At 39.2% G+C, this 12,835-nt stretch overlaps 1 protein-coding gene across 8 annotated transcripts in view; it reads left to right on the top strand.

The window, feature by feature from the left end:
* LOC120429283 (afadin) overlaps positions 1-12,835 on the top strand; it is a 154,538-nt gene that overhangs the window by 38,508 nt on the left and 103,195 nt on the right. For all 8 annotated transcript variants that reach the window (XR_008211847.1, XM_039594511.2, XM_039594510.2 and 5 more), the window contains exons 2-3: positions 9,456-9,764; positions 9,946-10,054. Coding sequence is in view for 7 of the 8 variants with exons in the window: in XM_039594511.2 (XP_039450445.1) it covers positions 9,648-9,764; positions 9,946-10,054 (226 nt within the window). In the remaining variant the exon portion in view is untranslated. The remainder of the gene's footprint in view (positions 1-9,455; positions 9,765-9,945; positions 10,055-12,835) is intronic.

The raw sequence follows: 12,835 nt of genomic DNA, 5'->3' as shown, positions 1-12,835 counted from the left end.
TCCTGTACCAAGCCCAAAATTGAATAAATACAATTGTTACAAATTCTGGCGCAGTGAGCTGAAGCAATTTTCACAATTTTGGGTCTCATCGTTAACTTTCGTAGAACGAAAGTCTCATCTACAGCGATTCGCTGACTCAATTGCATTTTTGAACATTGATTTCTGACACTTTCAACTGTTGGTCGCCACAGGTCGTCACTTTGGCGGGACGAATCTAGCTCGTCCAGAGGAAACGCTTGAATGCAAGCCTAACGACACTCCTTCGACAGCTACAATTACCGGCTGGCGGTGGTGTTGATGACAGTGGTTTACAGACTTATCCTCTACCTCGTTACTTCTGGCGGGTCGGTCTTTGGTCACCAACTTCCGTTCTCTCTCGCTTACTTTCTAGTGATATATGATACACTTCCAACGAGTTGTTTTCCGAGGAACCGGTGCGGCCCCGGGAATGCAGTCCAGATGATTATATTTATAGCTTCAATTTGCATAGATCAAGTGAACTAATATTGCCTTTCGTTTCTTCTTGTTTGTTGCAGGTAATTCCAGCCAGAGGAGGCAATTGTTTTTAATTCAGTTAGACACTCATGCATTGCGTGTTTAAAAACAAGCATGCACTCTAATGTCAAGGTCAGCTTGGTGTTGGTGCAGAGGCCGGTACCTGATGCAATATCACTCAAAGGTTTGTCGTTCCTGCTAAGCCGATGCGCTGGAACGGTCCTGACTGAATAGCATTAATGTCAGTAAGTGGAAATAGTGATGAATGGCGGGATTATGTGAATGTTGATTTCCACGCAATGCAAGCCAGTCTCAACTCTCCACTACAAATTGAATCAATGCTACACTCATAATTGTGTGGAGTGGACATGATAATTAAAATCAAATTATGGCTCTCAGCTTGCTACCGAATGCTTGCAGGTGCATTGTTGGATGAAGGACGATTATTAGGTGGACTTAATTTCCCGCTTTAGCGATGTCCTTGTTCCTGATGAAGTTGTTATCTGCGTGACTTTTACAGTAGGAGCAATCCATAAACCACGTGGACACATGGGTTCTATCCCATTCACCAGAATTCCATCCTACATTAATCCACTCTCCAGAAAGAATTTGCATTAAAGATTAGATTGTCTGAATTCAAAAGCAGTGTTGGGATTCGAGTGAGAAGATGTAAAGCTTTTCCAACTCGCGAGCCAGGGATTAACCTGTAGTCATTTCCTCTCCTCGCTCGTGCTCGCCATTTTTCTCGCGTTCTCGTTCTCGCCGCGAGCGCCTCGTGCTAGCCATTCGTTCCAAGATAGCAATTTTATTATCAGGTTCATTAATGCGAACGACACGATGGTAAAGAGGTGTAACTTCAAGAGTTGTGTTGTTTTTTCTTCGTTGCCAACTCGTTTTACTTCTCGCGAGCGGCCAATTCTATCTCGCGAGCTAACCCATTCGTGAGCGGGGGAGAAAACGGGCAATCGGCGAGTTGCTCTTGGCAGCTCGGGACTCGAAACTCTAATTATTTTTTGAGCTGACATTTCGCTTATTGCAACTTTGAGGACCCGTTAGAACAGTTTAATACAGAGAAGCACACGGGCATCCATGTGTTTCTGCACGTACAACTAATTTGAACACGATATCATTTACGGTGCATTGGTTCTGTAACGCTGTCGTGCGTATAGGGGGAGTTGTAGGGGAAGGTGGGGCAAGACGACCATATGGGGCAAGAGGAACAATCGCTCGTACGGCCGTAATTTTTACAATTTTGATTATTTCCAGTATGAGGAATTGTTGTTAGCAATGCAATTAGCTGATTCTACTACCACATAACCTCCAAAACGACTTAAACGTCACGGGGCATAAGATTTAATGAAGTTTTTGTCAAAACCTTTGTTTTCTTATAATATTTGGAAAGTACAAAATAAGGCTTAGAGTTCGTTTTAAGGCTCATTTTATCATAATGCTATTTTTCCTAGATCAGTAGTGTCCCTACCAATGACTCGCACCTATTATAAAGTATGATTTAACTTTTGGTTATTTTTGTTGAGAGCTTTTAAAAAATCTTGTTCAGGTTGGGCAAATGTACCATATGGATTTTTAGTATGGAAAAAAATACGAATTGCTGCAACAACATATTTTATTGGGAAATAAATACATAAAAGTACTAAAAAACTGATAAATAATTGTTAAAAAATTGTCCATACAAAATATAGGGATATTATGAAAATTTACCATTTATCATCTAGGTAATATTTTTTTTCCATAAAAACAATAAAATCTTTAGTAAAATATTATTATTTAATCTAAAAATGAAAGAAGCTTTTCAAATACAAGTAACAGTTCAATTGTTAGCAAATTAACATGTTGTTTCATGCATTGTTCCTCTTGCCCCAACGGGTTGTTCGTCTTGCCCCACTAGTTGAGTAGAATGTACTGAAATTCAAAAATTTTAAAATCAATTTTTACATTAAAAAAACTGGATTTTTTGAAAACATGTTCTATCAAAGTCTTAGTCAAGACCTGGAATAAGATGGTTATAAAAAAATCCGACAGATTTTTTACGATTTTAATGGGCTATAACGAGCATTTCCTTAGCTTGCTACACTTTCCCCACTTTCCCCTATCTGGACAGAGCGATATGATGACGCTCTGCGGTTCATTGATGGTATGGAATAAAGCACTCATGCGTCAAGGTTGTGCCAATCAACAGATATCATCATGAAGCTTAACGAAAATCTGCTAGTTAATTTCTGGAGCAACATTTAAAAAGGGGACATAGTCAATTTCACAGCTGGAACTATTATGCAAATTTCGAGACAACAAGTAACTTTTTAACAAAAAACCGTAATGTTGTAAGGTAGTTGGGGTTAGCTGTTGTTAAACACTTCGAGTTTTGTAAAAAAAAGGGAAAGATCCTATATTTTCATCGGGTACCTAAGGGCACCCAACTGCACATTGACCATCGATTTTTTCGATTGATTTTCGTTTTTTTTTCAATTGAAATCAGGCAATAAAGAAGAAAATAGCAAGTTTGGCCTAAGAAATGTTGAATACCTATAGTAAAAAGCAGCAAATTGCATAACATTAGTATTTCAAGCATGACCTGCTTAAGCTACGATATTTTTAACCCACTTTAAATTTGGCACCCCCTCATGCATTTTTGATTGAATGCACATTTGGGTTACATCCCAATTTGCATTTAAATTGTAGCAAACGAATCCTTCGACGACTCAGTTCAGTTCAGAGGTTTCAATCTGTTCAATTTTCCCCAGTAGCAATACCCCTATTTTGACACAAATCCTACACTGGTGCAACCAGAAGTGGTTCCTCCGGCCATTCGCACGGATTGCATCGTATGGCATTGGCATTTACCGCACAGTTATGGGGGGGTGTGCATTTTTGTCTCGGTTCGGGTGTTCATGTGGCATTTGATAGTAGGAGTGCTCACACTATGGTGCAAAGAATAAAATTTGGGGATGCTCTTTGACCTAATTTAAAGAGCTGAGTAAAATTTCCCTTTTGAAAATGTGTATGTTTTAAGTAAAACATAAATTTCACTTTAAAACAACGATGTTTGTTTTGATTACGATTTTGTATACTACAATTTAACTAGACATCTCAACAACGAGTGTGCAGGATTGGTATTTCAATATTCCAGCCGAACATTCCGTTAGAGAAATCTAGTACCTGAATGCTCCATGCAGACTTGGACTTTGATACGTTTCTCTTGAATTATCAAATCAACTCCTGGTAGGTCAGTTTCGTTCCATAGTGTACTTCAACCACAGTTTTTTTAATCGCTACCTCTCCGTCATGCAAATGGTTACCACCCAAGCATTGCCCACATTTTTGCAGTACCGATTGAACAGCCCTGGGCCAAGGTTTAGCTCGGCTCACACGAACTGTTCGATTTCCAGAATTCATCAGTTTTGATTGGATATCGGTTGTCAAATAGCTCACACCACAGTAAACAAGAAATCTTGCTTTCGTTTACAGATTCAGTGATCGATTGGTGGTAAATTAGTTTGGATAACACCCGTCTCGATTTGATTTCAGTTTGTCAGTTTTGCTAAATGAGCTCATCGTTGGATTTCGATTTGATTGGATTGGCTGGCAATCAGTTAATCGCGTTATCACTGCAACCATCGCTGAACAGAAAACACTTAATCTGGATTAAACGGCATCAGTGGATCCAAAGAGTAATATAAACCAAATGAGTCCTGCTTTAAAAGTTCAACTTCAACGCTCTTGGTGGTGGCCAGCCTAGCTATACGGCATTTCAGGTGCATGGAATCTATTGACATGACATGAAAGCTTTCACCCAGATTGTGTTAAAGCTACGATTAAGTCGTCATAGTTGTGCTATCTCGTCGTTCTGCTTTTTGGGCTTGATACCTTCGACCTTCATAGATCCCCATAATTCGATTTCAATCCTGGAATATTCAACAAGAACTCCGTGTAATGTTATCTGTTTGCTGTTTTCTGTTTTTTGTTGTTGTGATGATTCAATCCATGTATTCCACAGGATTGTTTATGTAGAGATTCAATTCCACTAAGAGTAACATACAAACTTTTGATAACATGCAAATGCATACCAAACCAAACTGTATAATTTCACCCTAAAATCACAAAACTGATACATTCCTCGAATGACAACAACCAGAACCGTGAAATGTGAGCGGGCTTCGAAACATGACCAGCTTGAAGGAGTATCATAGTTCACGATAACCGATTGCCGTTGGACGTGGTGTGACTTTTTCCAACCGCCAGCGTTCAGTGTCAAAATGAGCTAAGGGAAATGAGATTGACTGTTTTGAAAAAGCACTCCACTCCGAGTGTTTGCCATTCGCATTCCCATGGAGAGTGTTTGCCAAGCGCAGCATAAAATCAACAGGCGCTGTGTTGATGTTTTCGTTCTGTGAAATTTCCCAAAATGTGCCAAGGAATTCAACGTTCACAGTTTAAGAGGTGTTTTAAAAATGCTTTTTTTCAAACGAACATTAATTAAAGAATAAAATTTGTATTCTCTCTAAACTATAGTGTAACCCCATAATTAATGTCTAAAAAATTGCTGCTTGAAGTACTGGAAACGATTGAAGTTTGGTTCAATCGAGTGCATTAAATTCATCATGTCTGTAAAATAAGTGAGCATCATTGGTCAACTGGACAGGGAAGTTGTTGTTTTAGGTCTTCGTATGGAATTTCAGTCCATATGGATCAAATTAACAGAAATTCACAGTGTCTTTCAGACCATAAAGCATTCAAGTATTTACCTCAAATAGGGAAGATTGGGTCGACTTTAGGACTAAGTAAATTAAACAAAAACAGACAACAAAAAAAAACTAAAATTTTATGTGCAGTTTTCATGAATGTGCTCACCACTTTACCTCACTCAAGCACACTGTTGTTGTTGTTTGTTGTTTATAAACATATGTTTATTTGATGCCAGCAAACAAACGGGAGCTCTCGTGATGCTAGGTCATGTGTGAGTCGGTTTGTCGGCATAACTTTGTCCAATATGACAAACTAGGATATGTTTCCTGTTTGCAGAGCGGCGGTGGGCAAATGTTTCCATCAGGTGCATCAGTTCAGTCGAATAAACTCGTATGGGTGCAGTGAAAAACTTAAATTGCAACTGAATTTATATTGTCCGTAACATTTGATGAAAAGTTGTTGTTAAATTGCTAAACTATTTTAAACTTAATGCACTTTTCTCGTGTCATAGAAACGTGAAAGCAAAAGTTAGAGCAAAAAAGTCAATCAATAAACTTCTCCAGTTCGATGCTGAAGTTAACAAGCAAAACATTTTTTTGTCGTTTGAAGCATATTTCTCCGAAATCGATTGTTGATTTCACGAGCATAATCAAATCATGCTCTATTATTATATTTACAAACAGAAACATCAATTCATTTTATGCATGCTTTTTTTCTTTGGTTTTCATATCGTTCAAATCAGAAAAAATATTCCGATAAAATGTAGACAATGCACAGTGTTCGGAATGGCAAAATTAAGTGGAATAAATTGATAACTCCTTTATTTGACGTCTTAGCCAAATACTGTCTTCGGAAGAGCTGTTGTACTTGATAAGGGCTACCTTTTGAAGTTATTGACATACAGGGTTATTAACTTTCCAGGGTGTCAACCAAAAACTAACTTTGTTAGATGACGTTGTACGGCTTTGGTGTCTTCGGCAAAGTTGTAGAGGAGAAAATTTCATGAAAGTTTGTCGAAGGCGTCAAATTTGTAGCTCTTAATCTACTCGAGATATACGCCATTTTAGCAAAAATGGTCCAAAAAAGCACTTTTTTGGTGATAACCTAAAATGTTAGCATTTTAGCGGCCTACTATATTCTGAAGAGTTGTTCATGACATAAAATTACACATCTTTGCCGAAGACAGCAAAATGTTTTGAGTCTTTTTTGAGGAGTTATAACTGTTTTTATGTGATTTTGAGCCTTTTTTCAAGGTGCTATGTGTGGCGCATTTTGGCGCAAAACCGAACATTTGAAAGTACGCACTTCATTTCCTGAAAATATCTCCGTGTGTATCGGTGTCTATTTGCAGATATCTCAATTTGAATTTGACGGTTTTTTTTATAAAATTACAAGCTTAACCCGACAGACTTCGTTCTGCCATAGAATAGAGATAGGTAGAATTGCCACTTGCCGATTCCCCCTTGTAAACGTCAAGCGACACTGCCGACAGCGCCACCACTGTTCGAAACGGGGAACTTCAGTCGAAATGCGCACTGTGCACTTTGATGGAACTGCCCTGTGCATTCTGGAGGGTACGTTTTGTTTGACAGTGACAGATGGAAAAAAGGCTTGTTGACGTTCAGTTGGCGATCAAAAAAGTGAAATGGTGCTTGGAAGCCGAATGAAAAGACGTGACTAGTGAAGGCGGTTGAACATTAGGATTGGGCGCAAATTGCGGTTTAAGTTGGAGTGCGGAGGCTTTGCTGGTCAGGTTGGTCGACGAGAACCGAGTGAGTGGAACAAAGTGGTAAAGAAGATGCCACTGAGAAACGAGATTTTAAGCCGGAAGAAGACTGCGTCATACTGCGTTCGTTCCGGAACACGGTGAAGACTTCTAGTACTTTCCGCCTAACCTGCCCGGGCGAGTCTCGTGGGTGCCTGCTTGAAGGTTCTCGGCAATCACGCAGTGCTACACGATTGAAAAATTTCTGAAGAAATACCCGCAAGGAGAAGCGCCTGCAACTGCAAACTGCAACATCCTACGAGCGCCGCCGGAAGCACTGTGCCTCACTCGGCGCGGCCGGATTTCTTCTTCAGAACCTCCACCAGCGCACCAAGACCACTTTTCTTCACTCCAAAACTGCAAAATCCTACGAGCGCCACCGGAAGCACTGTGCCTCACACGGCGTGGCCGGGTTTCTTCCTCGGAATCTTCAAGCTGGAACACCACGACCACTTTTCTTCACTCCGAACGGCAAAATAGTCGTCTCCCCTTCCGATTCTTCACTTGGTTTGACAGCGACAGCGAAATGTCAACATGACAGAACAGATGTCTTGGAGAAGTGAAAACGGGTGTCAACTTATTTGGCATAATCTTGAAATTTAGAAAAAAAAGATGCTGATGCGAAATAAAAATCATTTAATCTTAATTTAAAAAAATATCCATGTTAAGGGATGCACTTATCTTGAATTTTCATAATTGTTTTGATTTGTTTTCCATGTTTTTTAAAATCATTTTACATTTTTAATGAATAATATATATGTGCCAACCAGTTCTCCACATACTTGACAGTATTATGCCCAGAGTGTTGTAGTTCCCCGTTTCGCCGCTGGCATCAGTTAGGCAGCACAGTTTTGTCCCCCGGTCGGTAAATGAGTGGCAATTCTATCTTTCTCTATTCTATGGTTCTGCCTTTTTTCGTTTGTTGACGTTTTTATCATCCGCGCACCACCAAACCGAAGTGCGCATCACTTCTGTTGCGCGAAAAAATCTGTTGCGCCGAACAAAATTATGGTGGTTTGTCGTTAGCGTGTACATCAGCCTGTGGCGCAAAAGGCTTTGACAGGTTGCACTCGTATTTTGATTTTTGTCTGCTTTCACAATAGCTTTTTCACTTATTCAGCTTCCTGTGATCTAAATTTGATTTTACGTAACTTTTTCCATACGATCTGTAGATTTTCCGGAATCAGTTCCAGAGTTGCCAAAGTTGTCACTTTTTGGCGTAAGAACCTTCCTTAGACTTTTACGAACCCAACGCATTCTTGCAACCATAATAATTATCCTTGTGATCTTTAAGCTTTCATTCAAATATAATCAGTTTTTTTTGCTGTCTTTTTTTTTAATATTAATTTCTTTCGTTCAGAAATGAGCAGTTCTTTTATGATGTATTATGGATGATTAGATAACAGTGATTTTTTGAAGGAATTATTGTCCATACGACCTTTTTTGTCACTTGTCTTGTGTGATAAACCTTTTTTTCATAAACTCGCTGTCGAGGGATATTTTGTAGCAAAATTGTATTAAATTTTTTCTCCCTCCCCTTTATCAATCACAGGCATAAGCTGGTTTTTTTTCCTTGGTGAAATTACTCAAGCCGACATTCTGCAGCAAAAGTAATTGAAAACTGCAGCAGGGAGACTAAGGGAGTGTCAAGTCCAGCTTGCGTAAGCAATTTAGCAAAAAATCACTAATGTACAGTTGGTCGTCATTTGTCTTATTTTAATTTCACATTGTATCGCATGTCGTCAAGGGTCGCCCGTTTGAGTGGAACGCCTACCGATGGGTCCTTCTCAAATAGGCACAAAACCTCTTACTTTTTTTTATTATCAACTGATTTTACTATCCAAATGACATAGCAGATATTTACTATCAAACTTAAGCTAAGGAAATTTAATTCCCTCCAACTTTGCCGAAGGGTGCAAAACGATCCGATTTGATCCGAGTATAAACTTCAATGATAAAAAGCGACCCTTAAACCTTAAACGATTTGGCTAAAAATTGACACTTTATTGCCAAAAGAATCAAGCCAGGGGGTACCTCTAGAGATTTTTTAAAATTTATTTTTTTTCTTGTCACCCTAATAATTAGTGACTTTAATGTAGCCAATTAAAAAAATAATTTAGGAAATAGTCCTTTATATTTCAAGTTTTTGATTCATTAAATATTTTGAGTTAGTCAAAGTTATTATTTGGATATCTACGTTCAATAACAACGGTCATAATGTGTGTGATTGTTCTTCTATTCTCCGATTTATACCTGGACGAAGATGTTTTTCCACCTGTTTGTGTGGATCATTAATTTAAAATGTGGAGCACTTCCAGACTTGTCCGCTGAGCAATCGCTCCAAGTCTCCCTCCCACCGCAACAATTCCTTCGGCATACTACAAAAAAACTAATTCCTAATTGATCTTAATAAAACCAATTATCGTTCCTTCGTTGTTCATAATTTCGCTCTAATCTCTTTTTCTCATTTTCTCCCCTTCTCTTCCCTCCTTAGGCGCCGCATAGCGTGAGAGACAGATTCCGGGTCGGTCCGTTGGTAACCAAGTGTGTGTAACTCGGTGTGTGTGTGCGCTTTGTTCACGCGCACCAATTAGTTGAACTTTACAGCGAATTAACGTTAAGACGACGGCCCCAAATGCGCCACGCCGTCACGCGTCCCGGCCCCGCCACCCTGCTTCTGCTCTAGATGACAATGTCAGCAGGGAACGAGAAGCGAATGCTCGACCGCGAAACGCTTCGTTCCGTTATCCAGCAATGGAACACGGTTCGGCTGGATATCTTTGCCCTGTCGGAGCCCAACGAGGTAAGCCCGACCGCGTTAAATGTTTTGCTTTCATTATAACATGTGAGCGGAACATAATCTTTGTTGCACCAGCTTTGTAAACAAAGAATTTGCTTTTAAGCTTTCAAGCGGTTCCGGCAAACGACGTGCAATAATGTCATTAAAACTACTTTTTTTTCCTTATTCCTAATTTTGTTCCTAGAACTTGGAGTTCCATGGGGTTATGCGGTTCTACTTTCAAGATGAAGGGCAAAAAGTAGCAACCAAATGCATCCGGGTGGCGTCCGACGCCACCGTGTCCGATGTGATAGGTGAGTACTTATATTTTGTTTAGCTTTTAATGGCTTTCGTTGTGTATCCGATGAATTTAAATTTTGATACAAATCAAAGGCTGTAGATCTGTTAAGGCCAAAAAGTGGAGTAATAAAAGCTGCACTAAAATGTGCGTTCATCAAATGAAATTCATTCATGAAATTTTACATAAAACTTATCAAAACTTTTGTTGCTAATCTAACTGACTAAACTTGAACAACGCCATAGAAAATTTCGGCCGTGGTAAATTTTCCAGTTTTATCACTTGCATGCCATCTAAAAGTGTATAAATTTGTCGATATTTTTACGGATATAAAAAAAATGAAGAAGACCTGTAAAAGGCCTGGGTGTCATTTTAATTTTGCATTATTTAAAAAAAAAATGTAATGTTACACTCAGAAATATGTAGCTAAGGCTAAAGCGACAGCTCTCTATGTGAGTGTTGGGTTTGAATCCCGTCGGCTGCAACTTTTTTTTGTGTAGAAAAACAGTTAATGCCTTGCGTTATATTAAGTGACTTTTCTCACAAAGGTAATGTGCATAATTTTGAATGCAATTTTACCATCGTTTTTTTTTTCTTGTGTGTGCAAAATGAATGAGTGAACGTGGCACGTGGTTACGTCCTGTTGAAAAATTACCTGAGATATTTTAACCAGCTGGTAATTACCACAATAAAAGGCAGATTTGCATTTTGAAGGATTGCGGCACCTGATCAGTTACGGTCATTAGTTAACCTCGATTTTGTTTCAGTGAAAAACTCGGCAACCCAGTCTTTAAAAAGTTGCAAACTCATCCCAATTTTCACAACTTAAGTCACCTTGACTTGTTCAGGACGACACTTTTGCAACCAACAAATCTGATCAGGTGCCATCCTTCAGCAAAGTGGGAGAAAGAAACTGTCGGAACTCTTTAATCTGTCGTCCGGACCAATGAATCGTCGAAGTATTAGAAGTTTAAAAAAATAAATAAAAATAAATTGTTCGCTCCACAGCATTGCCTTGGCGTTCTCGATGGCGAGATTCCTACTCGTTACTAGGTGTCCGAAGGCTTAATTGTTAAGGCAATCGCAAACCTCTTTTTACACCTTAGCTTCCATCCACCCCAGGATAACCTTTTTTGTAGTTTACACAGTAAAAAAAAAACATGGTAAAATTACATCTAAAAAGGGGTACATCTTTTATGTCAGAAAAAAGCTTTAATTTTATCTCAAATAATGTGTAAATTTACATCTGGCAGCCGCTAGGAAAAAATATCTGTAATCCTAAAAAAATATCAAACCGGCGATAGTTATATCTAGCTTACTAAGTCCGCGCCCCAACCCGCACGGCCAACTCGCCGCTGTGATAACTGGACGATCAAAGCCAATGTATCTCTATGTGCTTCGTACATTGTATACTGTATTTACTGCATATACGGTACATAGAGTTACATTGGCTTTGATCGTCCGATTTTCACAGCGGCGAGTCGGCCGAGCGGGTTGGGGCGCGGACTTAGTAAGCTAGATAGGGGCAGGGGGGGCAGAATGGTCCGCCTAAGTAAAATGCGCCAAAAACCATAGAAAAACATAAAAATTTATGAATTCAGTCTAGTAGGCTTATGCTTTGGGATGTTGCCTTCAATGTTCTATACTTGGTTGATGAAAATTTTGAGCTTAGAACTATTTTTGAGCCACTTAAAAAAAAATGTTTTTTCGACTACTTTTCCAGGGTGCGGGGCAGAATGGACCACCCTGTGGGGCAGAATGGGCCACCTTAGAAAACAAGCCATTTCGTCTAATACAACGTTGAAGGGAGATAAGAAATGACTTAAGGGACCTTTCAAACATAGTTTCCATGAATTTAGACAACTTTTATAAAAACCCGATTTAATCCCACCTGGGGTGAGAAAGAGCCTTTCTTACTAAAGAATATAACAATGGTAGAACTTCTTTCAATTAATAACATCGACTTTGTTTATTTATAACGTCAGCTCAAAAGAAAGTCTTATGATGAAAGCAATGTATTATGATGATATTATGAGTATTATGAATGATATTATTTCCAAAAGAAATAAAAAACGCAATATTCACCAAAAGAATATTTTTAATCGTACAATATGTTTGTACGTTTCTAATCAAACAAGCGATTATGACAAACGCGATCATAGCAAGCTTCCCAACAACGCACACCGCGGTTTTGTTTTGCTAGTTTCGGTACGAGCCCTTTTGTGTGACTGTGTTGGTGTTTTGGTTCATCGTACCAGCGCACCAAGACAAGGTACAAGTGAACCGCGTGTGCCGCACTGTGCAGGGAAGCTAGCCATTCAGCTTCTACGAGAGTGACAGAGTCAGAGATAGCTATTTTTAACAACCGCACCACTACACACTCAATCGCGAAAACCTTAGGAAGAAAGCCCTTGGAGTCGCCAGCATTGAACACTTTGAAAACGAAATAAACGATGAAAAGCTTAGAAAGCTCCTATTATCCTATCCAATGAACCCTGTTAAATAAACTTACGAAATCACGAAAAAATGAAGTCTACATTTAGGCGATTTTAGGAGCGCACGGGAAACAAAATGATTGTAGCCGGATGAATGTCCTATGTCACAAAGGTTTTTGCATAAACATTGGACAGTTAGGCAAAAACGGACAGGGCAAAAGAAACCGAAAAGCTACGATATCTTACATATTGAAGAAAACATCGGTAGACAAGCTACTACAAAATGAGTATAAGTCGAGCCACAAAATATATGCGCCAGCATTCTCGCGCCAGTATTCGAAGCTCAACTTGACAACTTGTCG

Source organism: Culex pipiens, chromosome 1 (genome assembly GCF_016801865.2).
Source record: "Culex pipiens pallens isolate TS chromosome 1, TS_CPP_V2, whole genome shotgun sequence".
Classification (NCBI taxonomy): Eukaryota; Metazoa; Arthropoda; class Insecta; order Diptera; family Culicidae; genus Culex; species Culex pipiens.
The sequence above is the reverse complement of the archived record's forward strand: the minus strand, read 5'-3'. Positions and strand labels throughout refer to the sequence as shown.